This window comes from Hippoglossus hippoglossus, chromosome 8 (assembly GCF_009819705.1).
Source record: "Hippoglossus hippoglossus isolate fHipHip1 chromosome 8, fHipHip1.pri, whole genome shotgun sequence".
NCBI classification, from domain to species: domain Eukaryota; kingdom Metazoa; phylum Chordata; class Actinopteri; order Pleuronectiformes; family Pleuronectidae; genus Hippoglossus; species Hippoglossus hippoglossus.
In genome coordinates, this window is record NC_047158.1 from 1,770,433 (window position 1) to 1,789,540 (window position 19,108).

General features: G+C 42.1%; 1 protein-coding gene across 1 annotated transcript; it reads right to left on the reverse strand.

Annotated features, from left to right (window-relative positions):
* Positions 1-6,864: 6,864 nt before the first annotated feature.
* Positions 6,865-17,824, reverse strand: slc16a6b (solute carrier family 16 member 6b). Its single transcript, XM_034592331.1, has 6 exons — positions 17,537-17,824; positions 13,548-13,795; positions 11,811-11,954; positions 10,448-10,576; positions 8,862-9,767; positions 6,865-8,773 (listed from the first exon to the last, which is right to left on the reverse strand). Exons 2-6 carry the CDS (start codon positions 13,777-13,779, stop codon positions 8,502-8,504), a joined length of 1,683 nt encoding a protein of 560 aa, XP_034448222.1. The 5' UTR covers positions 13,780-13,795; positions 17,537-17,824; the 3' UTR covers positions 6,865-8,501.
* Between the last annotated feature and the right edge of the window lie 1,284 nt (positions 17,825-19,108).

Sequence of the window (19,108 nt, forward strand, 5' to 3'; positions counted from 1 at the left end):
GAGCTGTTGCGTCTCCCCCTTCAACAGAAGTGTTTTTATTGATTAAGGTCACAGTCTTGTGTTTCTGTGGAAACCACGTCGTTCCATATGAACCAGCACAGCTACGTCGCTATTCTTCACTCTTGATAGCTGTAGTTACAAATGGCAGCTAATCACTGAAAAGACTGAATGACGCCCTGTTTTTCCTGTAACATGCCCCTGTGACCCCACAGACACGGACATTCCCACCTCCTCTGGCAGGTGGTTGCTCATGGTATCTTACCCCGTGTCTACACTGGATGTGTCTCGGCCCCCTTTAGTCTTCTGTCTCAGTTTGATTTTGCACAGGGTCGTAACAGCTTGAGTTTGACTCGTTTAACTTGTGGAGCATAGTGAGCCTTTAAGAGGACGTGAGGCAAAACCAGTTTGTTGAGCTGCACCAACATGAAACAAGGTTTTATTCATGTCTTTTTAGTGGCTGAGTTATGACCCAACTACTGTCGATTACATGCCCTTGATTGTTTTTCAAATTCTAACCATAATCAAGAGTTTAACTCTGATATATGAATTCAACATGGCCATCGGGGAGTGTACATAATGCTTGGCTCTGTAGTTATGTTTCTGTAACTCAAGGAAAGTGGATTTAGTGTTTTTAAAGACCCAAGCAACCAGTGTAGCTGCACATTTTACCTTTTTGTTTTTTTAAATATACTTCCACAGTCGTTAACCCATGTCTACATACTCTGAACATGTATCAGCCAAAAATCTCATTTGGTTTTTATGCCTCTGCGCCGGCAACAGGCAGTAGAGACATCATGTTTTTGGGTTGTACATCCGTCCCATTATTTGCGAATGCAATATCTCAACAAAGCCTGGAGGGAATGTTTTCCAATTTGTACGAACATTCACCTGGACTCAAGGATGACATGATTATATTTTGGTGGTCAAAGGTCACAGTTATATTTAAACAATTCTGGAAGAAAAATAGCGTAGATGGTAACTGCACTGTGCGGTATTTCTCGTTTTTATAGCATCAAATAATGAATTCAAACCAAACTTATCAGAAACAGTAATAAAAAGTATGATGAGAACTCCCTTAAATAACAGAAACCATCTTTTATTTTACATTTACTTTGTCTTAGTTTGATCCATGTCCCATCTGCTAACATGGTGGAAGCAGGGTTTATCACCGCGCTTAAGGGAGCTGTCATGTCTTCCATCAATAGTCATTGGATTACACAGTTGAAATGTGTATTTAGATTTTGATACTGTGTAAAAATGAATGGAAGCCAATAGGAATTGTAGTCTAATTTGTAATTTAGTCTCAGACTACAAATGGCATCAACAGGCATCAAGGAGCATGTGTCAAATCTACCAAATCTAACAACAGTTGCTGCTTCAGCAGTTTGTAGAAGCAGCTGACGTCACAGATGATTAGTCTTCTCTTCTTTGGGTCACACGTTTCAGATTTATTTCTGTTTAAAGCACATTCATCGTTTGTTTCTCTTTTCTCCTCACACTCTCACAATTTAGCTTGGAGTTAACAATTGCCTTAATCAGTGACATGGAGGGTCAACAAGGTGCCTGTTGCCACTCAGCATGTGTGCTAGCATATAGCAAGTCACGTGGCTGATTTAAACCGTGTTCCCAACTTAAACAGAGGACGTTGACCAACAGAACTGGCTACCAAAACTCAGTGAATTCCCCAAGCTTTGCAGTGCCAGTCAGCATGGTTCTCCCTCCGTCAGCCTGTCTGCGACCGGGTGAAACAGCTTCTGTGTGTGTGTGTGTCACAAACACACTGTCTCCTGTCTGCTGCTTCTCGGACAGCAGAAAGCTCGAACCCAGCAGAGGCCTCTTTGTCTGGATTCAGACCGCTGTGTCATGTCATCACTTAAGGACAGAAGAAAGCCTGTAGTGACACACACACTCACTCACACACACTCACACATGCAAGTCTTTCTATAGTTGTGAGGACACTAGTTGGCATTCCCTAGCTCCTTACCCTAACCTTAACTATCACAACTAAATGCCTAACCCTAATTCTAACCCTAAGCTTAAAACCAAGTCTTGAATTTGTGACGACAGTCCAAAATGTCCTCACAATGATGGTATTGAAACAAAATTGGTCCTGTTAACTATAGACAGACATGCGTGAACACACACACACACACACTCATGAAGTCACAGCAGAACAGGCCTGTACCCTGATACAGCCTCTGTGCTCAACAAACTGGGTTTCGATCCGCAGACAGTGAAGTGTCACACAGGTGCAGATGGGTGAGCACATGATGTTACACTGTCTCTGCTCCTCTGTGACGTCTCGTTTTCCAATAACAAGATGTCGTGGCTCCACAGCCGATCAGTTGACCTGTGGCCTGCACCAAAGAGGAGGCGCATCCTTCCAAAGCACTTAGGTTTTTCAATTGCCTCCCACCATCTGATGGGTTGAGAAAGGGATCTGGATTTTACCGAGGAGAAAAGAAAACACTATTCTGGGATTAGAAGAATTTGGTGATAAATAAAGAAGCCTCCTAGATGAAAGCACTGAATTTCATTTCTTTAGGTCAGTTTGGACAGAGACTAACACAAGCTCAATGTCCACTCAATGTTTTGACAAATTCTGACATTAAATTCAGAATCTCAGAACTCTTTCTCTTTTTTCTCTTGCAAACAATGGTGGCTGTGCTGTAAACGACTGTCTTGCTGTTGTGTTGTAGCTCCTTGAAGGGATTGGTATGCTTTAAACAAACAAGCGTGTACAATGTGTTGTGTTGTGAATGTCCACTGCGGAAGGCAGCGTGTCCACCACACGTCTTTAAACCTCCAAGATCTCTGTGCCTTTTGCATGTCTTTGTCATCTCGACACCATGAACCAGATAAATTGGAGTCACCTTGAATGCATTCTTGGTGCTTTTGACTTGAGAAATGATAGAAGCAGTCATGTGAAGGAAGAATGGATTTAAATAGCTGGAGAGAAAAGTGTAGCCGCTGCCTCCATCTGCTCCTCCAGTCACTGGACCAGTCACTGGACCAGTCACTGGACCAGTCACTGTAAAGTCCGATTTATAATCTGACAGCCTTTCTCACAGACGGGCTCTGGCAGACCCTGAAGCCTAAACCAAACTGAACCCTCAGCTCAACAGGACAGGCCAGTTAGTCCCCTTCGTGCTCAGGGGCTGTACTGTGTGTTATCTGTTGGATTGTGGTCCAGGCTTTGTGATGGGGGGGGGCAGCATAGTCTCATGTTCACCATGTACCTTCCAGCTTCCCACATAGAGCATGTTCAGACCTGGTATTAACTTGTGATCACATCACTTGAGACGGATGTCCTAACCCTAACCCTGAGATTTGTCAATAGGTCCTGAGGTGGAGCGGCTTTGGGTTTGCTGGCCCTCAGTGCTGTGCGGTCACACCGAGGGTTCTGATGGGCATCGTTATTTCTAATCCAGGAACATTAAAGATCTGCCTTTAACCCGGAGGCCTTGTTGGAGTTCTGCTCCAAAAGCTCCACGCTGAGCAGTGTCTCACTTTTCTAAAACTGCCTTTGACTTTGCCTTTTAACCTTTTCTGTGATACTGGTTTTCTACACTGCAGCCTGTGTCTGACATCAGCGCTCGGACTGGAACACGATCAATCAAACATTTCCACTGAGCAGTGTCACCAACATTGTCCAAACTATGCAACAGCACTGGTCCACAGTGAGTTGATCTTCTGATGTGTTACAATTAATCATGAGCTCACTGACTGACGATTCCCTTAATGCCAGTGTTTTATAGAAATATGATCTGCCAAATATACTGATGTTTTGTGCCTCCTCTTCCAACTCTGCCTCTACTGTCCAATCATGTTGACAATGGTTTTATATAGTGTTTTTTTTTTTTATTATGCCATACAAGCAGTCTGATGTCCACATACTAAATAACTCACAAGAACCATTTCCTTCCCAGTTTTGGTATTTTCAGATATGTACAGTCTAACTTATACTGTCTTACCCTTCTACTCTCCTAAATAAATCCAGCTGTTTTTTTAAACACCGTCTCTGCTGTTCTTCTGCTTTGCAGTGGTATCATCTCAACATCCGGGGGTTTGTGCTTGTTTGCTCCTTTTTCATGTAACACATGCAGCAGTTACCCAGTCGAGCATAAAATGCAATGAATGAATGATTTCTATCTTGTCCTTGATGTGTATAGTGACAAATCACAACACACATGTCAAGGCACTTTACAAAGTTCTATGTGGTAAATTTCTACTTTTTTAAAACTCAACTGTTTCTATAGTGAGCAGAGGGAGAGGAAATACAACTTCCTTTAAACAGGAAGAAATCTCCAATTAAACCAGGGGGTGGAGATCAGATGGACAAGTGTAGACAGTGTGTATGTTCGGCTGCTGTGGCAGCTCAGGAAATGGGAGTGTATGTTCCTTTGACAGTAGACTGCACACACTCACCATCACATCCCAGTGTTGTATTAATACCAGTGCACCTGGAACAGGAAGACTTCCTGGTCAAAAAGGAGTCATGATGCTTTCTTGGCAGGAATGGTGCACTGAAGGTATGTATGAGCTTTTTGGAGTAAACTGCACAGTGGAGGAAAGGCATTGAGGCGAGGGGTCACAAGAAGTTGAAAAACAATTAGAAATAGTGTAATGTAGCCATAATTGTTACAAAATATTTAAAAGTTACATTTAAAATAAAACTTTGATTGGTAATTTGCCTCATAGGGCTTAACAATCTCTACAATGTGTTTCATGTCTGTCCTTAACCCTCGACTAGAGTGAGGGGAAAAGTCATCAGCCTTTCCATGTTCTTTGTCCTCACATGAGCCCTGATGTGATTAGGGCACATTAGTGACAGCATCAGCTGCAGCAGGTCAGTTTACAGCACCACAGGAAACACTGTGACATGTTGGTGACCACCTCAACCAATCAGCTTCAACCTCAATAACACGGGTCACTCAAGTCTCTGCTACCCCACAGTGCTCCTGCTCAATGTAGCAGGACATTCACCTCCGTTTTATTCTATTAGAAACTATTTCTGCCAATTTAAAGATGTGAGAAATCAAACAGTGAGTTATGTACCTGCGGCAGTATCAGTGGAGGAAGAGTTTTAAGCATGTAACAACATCTGCAGCAGATGTTGCAGAAGACAGTGAATTCACACAGTAAACAATTCAAACAACCATTAGTGAAAACAGTTCATATCCACTGCATGTCCACTGTCATGCACTCTGCCTTTAAAAGACTGTAAGAGCTGATAACGGAGGATTACTGCTGTTGAGTATAAATGATGAGCTGACCTGGATCTTTTCATATTTACACTTCATACTGACATTTATACACATTATCACCTGCATCATGTTTAGACTCTGACATTGTATGTTTTCATCAAATATTTAATTCAAAGTAATTATTTTCATAGTCATAGTTTTATTTACTGAACATTAGTCAGGGTAATACACACGTTGACAGTGGTGAGACATGACTGCTGTTCAGCCAGTAGGGGGTGCTGGTGCACTGCTTGTAATAGCAATGAGTAAATGTCATGTAACGCAGCTCTGTAGAGTCTGTCAGTGGAATTCAGCCTGAAAAATACTGAGTCCTCAAATTTCCATGTGAAATAATCTAAAGCAAATCGATGAATTATCAGTTTTCTGTTAGAATGTCACATAAACCTGATTCCGGCTTCAGTAAGCCTAAACATGCTCACTGCTCCGAGAGCTAACATCAACCTGAGTCAGTGGGGCAGGTTCATGCAGACCTTCCCTTCTTGTAAAAGTCATCTTTCCAACACCATACCTGCAGTTTGTACGGTTTTTCTGTCAAGTATTGTCTCAAAGAATATTTATAGTGAACGCAGAGGGTTCATGGGTGGTTATGTGTACATACAATTTGATATATAGGGTGACTTTGGGTCATCTGGGACATCTAAGCTTCAGTCTGTTTATTAAGTTAAGTTAGCATGGATATCATGTGACTGAAATCAAATGAATTCATGGGGTGATGTCCCAGAAAGGGGCGGGGTAAATGTCAATCAGAGGCCCACCCCTGACAAGGTCAGTGACATAAGATTAATGTTGAGGATATAAATCTGTCATAAATAAGACAATGTTCCTAATTGTTTTCAAACTATGTTTGTGATGTATTCAAGCAACAAAATATGCATTCAGTTGTTTAAAATGGGTTTTAATTTTGTTAATTTTTTCAAACATTTTGTATCTGTCCCACTCTTCAAACATGATTGATAATATGGGACAACATGCTTTGGGTAATCTGGGACATCTAAGTGCTCTAGATGGGGAAATATGCTTTTAGGGAGTTCCTGAAGTAAAAAAAAGACAAACCAAAGAGATGTAGAATATGATCTGCAGTTGTCAGACAGGAGTTCATTGTAAATACAGTCTGTCCCTGTCTGTCAAAACTAACCTATCAGTTAGTTTTCTATGACAGAGATGATCCAAAAAGCACAGAAGAGTCTGTCCTGGTCTGCAGCCACCAAACATGTGGAGAAGACAATGGGCTGGTCGATGATTCTATTCAATTAAGTTTATTTGTATAGCACCAAATCAAAATATACATTATCTCAAGGCACTTTACATCGATGGCAGGATGATGGTCTCTCACCTTCAATGACGAATGATGGATACTGAATGAATGATGTTTTATTGTTGCTTGCTGTTGATTGAATTTTAATAGAATTTTTTTTAAATGTGATTAACCTTTAATAGAATGTTTTGATTATTTTAAAATGTCTTTATGAAAATAATATTACTTTTATATGTTAATATTAATTAATGACATCTCTGTGAATAATATACATTTTCTTACACCAATTTATCTTGAGCACATTTCCCTTACGTTGACATGTTCAGGAAAAAGGAATCAGAGTTTGGAGAAAAATTTATTTAGAAAATCCATCATGAATGCAGTACAGCATTTTAACTGGCAGGTTCTGCCCAGCACTTGATTATCTAAAAGCAAATGAAAATAAAAATAAAAAAAGAACATCAAATCATACTTAGAAAGAGTTTAAATAAAGGTGACACCTTGATTAAGGAAAGGTTTGTGAGGTGGAGGGACTCGCTCCTGTCAAATCTCTCCATCACACCTTTTCATTCAAAAACTGAAAAATGATCATGTCTACGTCTACACTTTGACATGCGCATATATTGTGTTTCTCTAGAAATGGCATTGGGAAAAATATCACTGTAAACCCCCAAAGTTCTACTCACGTATCATCACTGCTTTTCAGTCTGTGTGCCATTACACTACAGCAGGTTATTCTACAGTACATCAACAGGATCGTGATAACAGTGTAAATATACAGGCAATGCTTTTACCCAAAGCAGCACAGGATGAAGGATGTAAAGTGAATAAAATGTCCGATTTCATAGAATCACAGAACACAGAGCGCAAACTGGAGCTCCTGAATTCATCCTCAACCATCAGTCCATACTGCTGCAGTAGCTACTGCTATTGTTGCCATACTATTCGAAATTAAATATCAATCCATGAACATGTATAAGACAAACAGGACTGTATGTACAGGTTGCATGACCAGATTGTCTTGTCCAGCGTCAGCAGGAGTGTGCAGCAGATTGTCTACTGTTCATGTTGTGAGGAGCGGGTGACATTTTAAAGCTGAGAGTTGTGTGTTTCAGCAGGAATCAAGTCAAGATGCAGTACTGACACATGAGGAATCAACAAGCGTCATAGAACAGAGGCTCCTGATACATAATACCCCATTTACACCTGGCCTGACCACATTGAACACAAGTGTAAATGCTGTTGCGTTGTCAATCCAAGCACAACAACGACATGGATGGAAATATTAATCACAACTACTAAGGCTAGCAGCAGCTAGCAGCCATTAAACACAGGAAGTCATTCTCTCAGTCCTCATGTTATTCGAGTCACCTGTGGATGGAGTGAAGACGAAACCAATCACAGATGGTTAGAATCTTCTATCTATTGTTGTTGTTTTTGTGGACCTGTGCAATGAGGGGAGGGGGTGATGTGACCTGACACATCCCATCTCAAACTGGAGACACATTAATACCAGGTGTAAATGTACTCATATCTAGATACAACCGAGATAAGAAACATATATTATCACCAGGTGTAAATGAGGTACCTGTAATGCTCACGATGCCTCAGTTACCATGACAACAATACTTCTGTCCTGAGTAGTACTGCAACCTAAACTCAGCTAAAACTAATAATACAAAGAGGAACGTGAAAAGCTTTTAATAATTTTGGTTTTGCTGGAGCAGAAATGTGTGTGTGATTGTTAAAAAGGTGAGGTGTGACACCCTGTGCTCCACATGGCTGTCTTTGGTCTCAGAGGAGAGACTGCCCCCTTCCTGTGAAGGAGTGAACTTCAAGCTTGTCAGAGAGTAAGAGTGTACACCTGAGATTCAGATCCAACAGCAGCTGGGAAGTCTGTAGCCTCTCCAAGTGTATCTGTATTAGCCTGGTGACATTCTTGTCCTTAGGTATGAGGGGATGTCTTGCTGAGCTTGGGTTCATATTACTGAGCTGTTGTCCTGATCCTCAGACCTTCTCAGGAGACTGTCCTCGGAGGCCAGGTCCATGTCCAAAAAGTCAACCTGGTTGTTGTCCTGTGACATTCGGTCCTCCTCGTCCTCCATGCTCTTGCTGTTGTTTCTGCTCTTTGATCGGCACATGCCGGATTTGGCCGGGCCAACTAGAGCCAAGCAGATGGCACTGAGCCCTATGCCCACAGCACAGGAGTAGAAGGCAGCGCCGTAGTTCTGTGTGATATCCACCAACACACCTGGAGAACAGATGAGACAGCTGTCAGAATCTACAGTCTTTTCATATGAGTGAAAACACACAGAAGTCAAATAAGTAGTAGTTTTTACCTCCTAGCGGCGGTCCGGCCAGCCCAGCAAAGCTCTGGATGAAAACATACACTCCTATAGATGCCGGCATCTTCTGGATGCCCACCACATCCTCCTCTGCCAGCATGGGGATGTGTGTGGATGCCACGGTGCCCATGAAGTAGCCATAGAGGGCGCAGCAGACCACCAAGCCCCAGAACTCCCACACATTAGCAAAGGCCACAAGAACCAGGCACAAACAAATCACACACCCCAACAACACCAGGGTCTTCCTGCAGCTGACTTTGTTCAACACCACCCCAATGGACAGGCGACCAAATATCTCAGCCACTGCCATCACAGAGAGCATGTAAGAGGCCATGCTGGGCTCCACGCCGCGGCTCTTGCTCAGTTCAATGATGTAGAGCTGTGGGGCGAAGAAGCCCAGCGTGGCAAACAGGCCAAACAAGGAGTACCAGATAAATCCACCATCTTTAAGCATAGAGAAGTCCAGGAGATTGGGGCTGGAGGGCTTGAGAGGACCTGCCTCCACCTCTGCCCGCTCCACCTCGTCCTTCTCCTTGACTGGTGTGGGAGGTGACAGCTCCTGACCCTCTTTGTCCTGCACCTCCATCTCCACCGGGGCCTTTTTTTCTGCTCCTGCTGTCCTCAAGTCTACGTTTGAGGCAGAGAGAGAGGTGACGCCTGAGTCATCCGAAACTCCGGAACTGATGGAGGTTCTGGTTTGTTCGTTCTCCAGCTCGTAAGATGACTGCAGCTGCTTCAGAGAGAGCGAGTCTTTGTCCGATTCATTGTCCTCCTTTACAAGTTTCGGCTCAATAATGATTGGACAAAGGAGAAGTCCACAGCCAATCACAGAAGCCTGAAAGATGCCGAGGACAACCAAACAGTAGCGCCAGCCAATGTGTACTTTCAGTGTAGTTAAGGCTGTGGAGAGATGGAGAAGACAGTACAGGTAACTTTTATTGTTGTTCTCTTATTTATTCTCACTCAAGGTCCACTTTTCAACCCTGTCTCTACATTGATTGATTCTGATGTTCTCCTTTACACGTGGCATCTATTGCACTTCTGTCCGTCCTGGGAGAGGGATCCCTCACATGTGGCTCTCTCTGAGGTTTCTACATTCTTTTTACCCTGTTAAAAGGTTTTTGTTGACAGTTGTCATAAGGTTTGGATTAAGCTACTGCTAATGCTAACACAACATTTATGCTGCTGCTGCTCCACATTAAAAGACTTTGAGTGGTGAAACACAGAATGGCCTTTATTGTGATATTCACAATTCACATTCACTTCCTGATTGGCTCAGATTTATCTGTGTTGTAATTAAAAATTCAAATTCAAATCCAGAAGGGAGAATAATTAAAACTCCTCAGCAAGAAAACAACTTTACATGCTGCGCTGATGTCACATTATCATGTGACCAAATAAGCACTGAGTAACAGCTGTGGGACTGTAAGTGAGCAAACTTCATCCACTGAATCAGACTGTGAGATGTGGTTGAAAGCCTCAGAAAAAGCTAGGTCAATATTGGAGTAATTTAACACATGATTCTATTCATTATGGCTTGATGAGTCATGATAAAAGGCCCTGTTTGAATGTACACTCACCTGGAGCAAATGCAAATATGGCGAGGGATTCTCCTGAGGAAGCAGCGGAGGTGACGAGAGCTCGCCGTCTGGAGAAGTACTGGGCTAAGATGGTGACCGTTGGGAGGAAGGTGAGGCAGTATCCGAGGCCTGTGGACAAATAGGAGAAAAGAAAAAGGGGACATGACAGCCACCTGCCGCATGGTAGGAACACTGCATGGGTCAAAGATCAAGGTGTCAGGTCACTCCTTTTTCAAAGGTGGCCGGCTGCTTGAGATGACTGAGCTTTGCCACAGCTTCTGCTTAAAGACAAAGGGCATGTAAAGACAAAAAAGAGAGAGACAGGGGGAGAGTTTAGAAATGGTCAGGTTAGCTGTGGTCCTTTTTCAGAGTCAGACATGGTATTCACGGTGGGAGGGCTAGCAGTGCTTTCTGTCCAAGGAAAAAACAAGTTAATGTGCTCTGATGCAAAACACATTCCACCAATTTGCTCATTATCCAATCAATTCAGTCAATTTATTCCTTCCTCCCGAGACACTTCCTGTTCCATCAGTCCCGATCTGAAAGTTAATTTAGAAGAGGATGACTGCTGCTCCAGTTTTTCAGCTCAGTCCTTCCTAGAGAGTTATGAGAACAGAGTCAACCTCACTGTCTGCTGTTTACAGGAGGCTGTCCACCTCTCTCTCATTGGACAGTTCTGCAAGAAACAGACTGGGGCAGACTTTGTTGTGGACACTGCTAGGAGTCCCTTCAGTTCATGACAGGGTGATAAACAAGGCATACACATCTGCAGGAGTAAAACAGTCAATCCGTCACTGACATTCTGCAATGACACACAAAGGCTACGTCCACTATGAAGTTTTTATTCTAAAACAAAAGAGAAATCTAAGCTAAAAAAGTTTAGCTTCGCTCCGTTATAGAAATAATCTCCGTCATACTAGCATACCTGAAAACACATGTCACATGACTAAACATGTACACTGATCATGTGATGTAAACAACAAGCAGATTGTCTACTCTGCAGTTGGTTGCTTAGTTGATGAAAATACTACAAACAGGAAAAAAGTAAGAGCAGGGATTTCTTTTCTTGAAGCGAGGATGAGGTGGAACTGTCACTGACAGAAGGTGTTAGCAACGCTTTGCATTCACCACTGGCCGTTGAGTCCTGTGACTGAAAAGAGTATAATAATAAGACTCTGATAATATCAGCACGAGAACATGGGAGACTGTGTCACCGTTTCCAAAGGTCTCAGTTTTAGAGACTGGAAAACTCTGAAGTTGTTTGAATGCCAGGAGTGAACATCGAGACCTGTTTTACAACAAAAACTGTGGACACAGACAGACAAACAGACAGACAGACAGATGGAGTGACTTTAAAAAGTACCTGAGACAATGCCAATAGTGATGTACATCTCGTTGATGGAATTGGTGAAGGCGGAGGAGATGGTTCCCAGGCTGATGAGGAAGCCTCCGATCATCACCACCGGACGATAGCCGAAGCGGTTGCTCAGCAGCGTGGACAGGGGGGCTGAGGATTTGAGAGGTGGGGGGGGCAGTCATTTCATTAAAATATTTTCAACTGGTTCAAGTTTGAACTGCATGACAACTGTTCAGGATTTGTTTTCTTTGACAAACCAAGTCACTTGACATACAAACTCATGATGCACACTTGCTACCAGCTGTTTTTTTTCTTATTAGGTTTGTTTATGTTAGTCCCGTTTCAGCTTCTGCTGTGGTTCAAACTTTAACCTCTGCCAATTAAATGAAGAGCTCGGTGAGTCGCAGTTCATCTGATTCTTCAAGATGGATTTCGTGACCACAGTAATAATGCATGAAAGATATACAAACTGAATCATCACATCCTCAGTCATCGTGATGCACCATGTGTGAGGGTGGTGCTGTGTCTGTTTGTGACATTGAGTTGAACTGTGTCCATGTTTGTGTGCGTGAAGTCATGTTGATGGGTGTTACACTCTGTAACTACAATAAAACCAACCAGCAGATCTGTGTGAACATGATAGTGAATTTAACTGAAGCCAGATTATTGTGTTTATAGAAGCTGAGGGATGAAACCTCTGACAGGTGATCATCAGAACCTATGACTGAGCTGACTGACATTACCACTGTGTGGTAACACTCTGCTCACTGGACATTCAAGGAGCTCACACATTGCGAATGACATGCAATGTTAATGGGACAGTCATGTTGTGCTGTATGATAATTCATGTTGCATTACGTTATTTAACTTGACTTAACTAAAATGATGGAAAATCCATTTGAACTAGGGTTGGCCGACATGCTAACATTGTTCAATCAGCCACCGTTAGCCTTAGAACCACTGATTGACGATATGTTCCTCTTCTGATTGGATGTAAATTCATCACTCTGTGTTTGTGTTTGTGTTCATGAGGACCAAATGATGTTGTTTTTCTCAGTCTGTCACAGTGTTTGTGTGTCTGCGTGTCTGCGTGTCAGCACGAGAGAGAGAGAGAGAGAGCTATGAAAAAAATGTTGCTAATTTAAGAAAAGTATTGATCATTATATAGTGGTCAGTGTTGATATTGTGGCCGTGAATGCAAAAAAATCTATGTTTAAACTAGTAGGTCAGAGACATTAGCTTTGTCGGTTTGTTACTGTGTGACAGTGCAAGACAGAGAGAGAGAGAGAGAGAGAGAGAGAGAGAGAGAGAGAGAGAGAGAGAGAGAGAGAGAGAGAGAGAGAGAGAGAGAGAGAGAGAGAGAAGTGAGCAAGCAGAATTAGGATGGACTGAACAAATGAATTAATACATGTAATATAACATTATCTATAAATAGTGCCACTTTGTAGGTTCATTTCTACAGTTGAAACTGACAGACGGACCATTATATCAGCAAAATACAATGACAAATTGCCCCAACGGACCTCCGACGACTGCTGATAAACAATACACTCGTCATAATGCCCAGCCCTAATGTGAACAAAGACAAATATGTTTTGTAAATGGGCAAGAACTTTCTGATGTCATACATTAAGACAACACCAACAGTCTGCAAAGCTGACTGTTCAAACTAAATCTAACATATCTTAGTTATTAGAAGGGAAATACTAGAGTAGCACAAGAAAAGTAGAACACATGACTGACCAGTGAAGGTAAAGATGAAGACGCAAATGGAGATGACCCATGACACTCGGCTGTTGCTCTCCCCAAACTCCTCCATCAGGTCCTGGAGGAAGACACCCAGGCACTTGAGGGTCCCATAGGTGCAGATCTCCACAAAGAAGAAGGCCCCTGCCACAGCCCAGCCCCAACCGCCATCAGGCACTTCTGGGTAAACCTTAGGACCCAAACAACCCTTGGAGTTGGGAGCCGTCATGGCAACAGCAAGCCTCCTGATGAAACAGACAGAGACGACATCAGTGATGAAGAAGTCCTGGTCAGAGCTGCATTTGTCAATGAATTCTTTGTTAATATAAAACACTCATTAATGGAGCTCTGGAAGTGATGAGTCACCATATAGACAGTTTCATACTCCCACAAGAAAACTCTGACTCTCCTCACATATTAGGCAAAGATCTTAAAATCAGACATTTGATGTCATGTCCAAATCATGTCTGTTCCACTTTGTTAAACTATTTGGTTGATTATCATCCGTCCGTCTATAATCATTTAATTTAATAAAGGTGACTGTGACAAACAGTGTGGGGGAGCGAGCAGTGAAAAGAGCAAACACACGTTTAATGATTCACCATGTGTGTAAAAGAAGGTGTGGTGAATGTGGTTTCAACACACACAGACACTCGCACTGTCAGACTTTACAGGCTGAGCAGTGCAGGCGATGAGCTTCCTTACATTAAACGATTCATCTTCCAATTGTGTCCAATTTCTTTCTTTGTCTGTTATCATTGACCAGAGGATTGATGATGATAACAAAAAGCCATGACTGTGTTCCACTAGGATCTAATGATGTGATGATGCTGTGCAGCACCACAACCATAACAACAGCAGGATGTGAAGCAGTGCTAACGTTTCGGCGGCTGCTTATATGCAGCTGCTGAGAAGCCACAAGAAAAGTTACAAAAACATCTGTTGCCACCCTGCAGAAACTTGACTAATGTTGTCTTCAGAAAGCTGTCAGATATTTTGTTCCAAAATTCAGTATATTAAATCCTCTGTCTGGCAGTACAAGTAAGTAAGTGACTTAGTTAGTGTACAATACAATTTCCTTTTTTGGGAGCAAAAGAACTTTGAATTATCATTTGGACAATCATGTAACTTTATAAGCCTCGAATAAAAAAGCAATTTTAAAGGGATAAGTCACCCAATAATGAAATGAACTGCTTACCACTATGTCGTGAAAAACACAAACACACAAGGCTATGTGAGCCTGTAAACAGTGAACTAATTAACTCTTTAAGGGAAACAGGACTTAAGAAAATAATTGAACAAGTTTAATAAGTGTTTGCTGCTGATCTACTGCCCCACACTCCAGTCCAGAAGGTGGCGGTAATGCGCCTATAAGGTGGTTTACCAATCACCAATGAACCCCAGAAGAAGAAGAAGAAGAAGAAGAAGAAGAAGAAGAAGAAGAAGAAGGAGAAGAAGGAGGAGGAGGAGGAGGAGGACTGGATGTGCTGTAGGCTCGTGGTCATGGCGACCGCAGACAAACCGGAGTGTGAAGACAGCAGTGTGACAGGTTGAAGCAGTTTCATAGTCACTATAATGAGGAAGGTCCCTCACGTCCGCATTTTAGACAGCAAGTTACACCAGCCCTTTATAAACCTCAGTCCCTAGTGTGAGTGTTCTCCACAGCGGAGACACTGTTAGTACATGCAGGGCCGCCGAATGAAAATACTTCTGTTTAATCATGATAATCATACCATACAATAACGGTGCAGTTTAGCACCTTAATGGATATTTATTTTACTTTTTTATTTTTATTTCTTTATGACAGTGTTTAGTTTGATAGTTTACTTTTGTAAAAAATACACAGCCATAGTTAACCAGGGTTGAATAAAAAAATAAAAAAAATCAGTTTAATGTTTTCTGTTCTGAAAACGCACCAAACCGTGACCTCAAAACCGAGGTACATACCGAACTGTGATTTTTGTGTACCGTTGTGTACCCACAGAGTAACATGAGCAATTGTCACCCCCCATGTCTCCTGATGTCTCACACAGCCTCCCAGTATATCTCCCTCTACTGGTGTCACCTATTCCAACAGCATATTCCACAGAAATGCTAGAATTGCTGACACTCTCTATGTTACATGTAGGTGTTGTATCCTATTGGATAGTTAAGCCTAAAGTATGCATTCCTAAATCACATTGTGTCCTTACGTCTTGCTGCTGGTGTAATACGCTGGAGATGGTGCCTCTCTGTCTGGGACATCTGAATAAGATATGAAAGTCCCTGAGTATAGACACTACAGTGTACTGGTAGTTGGCCCTTTATCTATAACCTGACCTTGGTACTGCTTGGAGAGAGAAGGGAGTATCTGTAGAATTAGACAGGCACTATTCTCCTGTACAGATATAATGTGTGAGGATGGTCAAAGATTCCTCAACCTAACGTATGTGGTGATTTGGTGCTATACAAATAAAATTGAATTGAATGGATAAAACCTGAAAGTTACTAGACCCTGGATCAAAAATCTGTCGTGCCTTTCAAATCACTGCTCATGACAGATTAGGCACGACTAATTGATTATACACTGCATTTCTAACTCTTTGTCTTCTCATTTATTCATTTGTCATGTTAGTTCAATATAAGTATATCAAAACTTCCCTCAATGGTTTTGTAAAATGGTCTAAAACACAGAATGGACCAATTCTGTTGTAAATTTTAAGGGACAGTCCACTCAGAAAATAACCCGTCAGACCTAATGGCATCATTGAGTTGGACTGTATTATTTTTTTTTAATCTGTTTCTCACTCCAACTTAATAAAAGTCCAATGCTAGAGGTGACCATTTAAGATAAATAAACTCCAAGCCTATAACTAATTTGAATATTTATAATAATTTCTTCAATGTATAGCTATTTCAAAACATATTCTCTATATATCATTCAATATTATATGATGTTATATCTGCCCAGTAATACTCTCCCATTTGACCATTAGAGGTCCCCACAGGCAGTGTAACAGTCTGCCAGTGCAGTTGTCTTTGGTTGTTTTAACTTTTCCTTATCAGTCTCCGCCGGGAATGCAGTAGTTATTGTTATTTTGTGTTTGCGCTCATCTGTTGCACTTCTGTTGGTCCCTGGAGAGGGACCCCTCACATGAGGCCCTCTATAAGGTTTCTACGGGTTGTTTCCTGCTAAAAGTATTTGTTGGTAGTTTGTCCTCACTCTCGCTGAGGGTTAAGGGCAGAGGATGTCGCCCCTCAACTACAACAATTGTTGAGTGATTTGTGAATATTGGCTATACAAATCAAATCGGATTGATCTAAGAATGCCTCAGACACCAGCTGTTGGGATTAATGACTCTATGACTTCGCATTATTTAAAACACCCCAAGATATGATAATCCAAATCAATTTACTTAGTTATAGAGACAAGTCACAACAAACATTATCATTATTATTAGTATTAGATCATTGTTATTTCAAGGCACTTGACATAGTAAGGTCGAGACCTGAAAAAGAGAAACCCAACAGTTCCCGGAACGAGCAAACACTCCACGCAACATATTATTGCGGAGAGAGAAGTCTCCCTTGTAACCGGATGGAACCAGCAGAAGCAGACTCACTGTGGGCGGCCGCCTGCCTCTACCCGCTGGGTGAGGGGAGACAAATGGGTGAGGACAGAGGAGGGCGCATCGCCAACACGAAGACAGACTCAATGTACAGACTCAATGTACAGACTCAATGTATAGACTCAATGTACAGACTCAGCACTGATGGCGCGTGTGGACGGTTGCGGAGCCGCAGTGCGGTCATGAGGGATGAGCTCAGTGTGCCGCAGTCCGCAGGTTTGATGCCTTGCTCTCATTCACGAGGAGTGTCAGACTGACTGCGGTGAATAATAATCACAAGAACACTCCTATCGATGGAGGACAGTGGTCAGACAGAGCAGGAAACCCCCGGAGCAGCTGATCCCCACACTGAGGCCGAAGCTGCTCCGTGTGACTCACCGGAGGAGATGACGATAAGACAACAACCGTCCTCTGGTGGAAATGAGCCGGTTTCCCCGTGTCGTCCACCTCTAGACACGTCTGAACAGAGTGGAGGCAGCGAGGATTCAAGTAGAAAACAAAATGAATCTCTTTGTATTCTTAGCTTCTAAGCCGAAGAACAGATGTTCTATGAGCGGATGTTACTGAGCTCACTGTCAGTCCGCAGCATCTCTGTCTCACTGACTCCTGCTCTGTCAGCTCTCTACCGGCTCCAGCCAGTACTCTGACGAGGACGCGCACAACCACCCGGCTTCATGAACGCGCAGAGCCTCTCTCTCTATCGATCTCTACCTCTCTCTCTCTCTCTCTCTCTCTCTCTCTCTCTCTCTCTCTCTCTCTCTCTCTCTCTCTCTCTCCCTCGCTCTTGATATCTCTCGCTCTCATCCGCTCTCTCTCTCTCTCTCTCTCCCTCGCTCTCTCTCTCTCTCTCTCTCTCTCTCTCTCTCTCTCTCTGTCTCTCACAAACACGCACACGCTGCTCGAAAGGAAACATAAAAACCATAGAGGTGAGATGTTATTAATACAGGATACGTGTGATCGTGGGCTGCATATTCAATCGGTTTTCCAACAAGTTTTTTTGTTATTCAGTCTCTAGTCTATAAAGGAAAAAAAAAAAAATTCACATTATATATAAAAAAAAAAAAAAAAACTTTTATATAATGTGATTTTTTTTTAAACATTTTTTTTACATATCGTCACCTTCCTAAAATAATGGCCTCAGTCATTTTTTGACAAAAATGATTTTTTTTGTTGCCTAAATCATCTCCTCATGATGCTGGCCACCTCTACATCCTCTGTAGAACAATGGCCAATGTCAAGAGTGTGACTTAGGCCGTTTTACAAGCTTTTCAAGATGGCGGCTGCATCAAGAAGAATGAAAATCTACCTAGCCGCTGAAGTTATTTCAGGGCTTGTCCCCTATTGGTAAGTGATGAGGTTTACTATAATATAGGCTAGGCTATAAATATTGCATAGTTATTCAGTCTTTTTATTCAGTCTTTTTAGTCAGCAAAATAGCTAAGTCCATGAAGCTAGCATTTAGCAAAGAGTGGAAAGGCTCCAGAATCTGTGGCTGTTACAAGTGAAAGGCTTTCTGTTAACTCTTTTCTGTCTTTTCAAACAATATTTCATCTACAGTTGTTGTCAAATTTTTTCCACATTACATGATCTAATTAAGAAAGATTTGAATACCGTATTGTAATCTAACAGCTAGAAATTATGTGTATAACTAAAAAATGACAAAGGATCTCTTAACTTTTGTGTTTTTATTTAATGAAAATCTCACTTGAACATAATATTAGTAATCATAACATCATTTGACATACTATTATAGTATGCCTGTTGTGCAGTGTCTAGGGGCAGCTTGTGCACCCCTAGGGGTGCATGCACACCACTTTGGGAATCCCTGATGTAGCTTAATACAAGTGACCACAAGGCAATGACTGTTTTTCAGAATGATCACACATTTGTGACTGTACACCTCAAAAGGTTGAAATGTTTTTCCTTTTTGGTAGGAGATGCAATTTACAA

Coding starts and splice junctions, on each gene's coding strand:
- slc16a6b (XM_034592331.1), bottom strand. CDS start 13,779: ATGACGGCTCCCAACTCCAAGGGTTGTTTGGGTCCTAAGGTTTACCCA. Junction 11,955..13,547: donor CTTCATCTTTACCTTCACTG/GTCAGTCATGTG, acceptor TCAAATCCTCAG/CCCCCCTGTCCACGCTGCTG. Junction 10,577..11,810: donor CACTATTGGCATTGTCTCAG/GTACTTTTTAAA, acceptor ATTTGTCCACAG/GCCTCGGATACTGCCTCACC.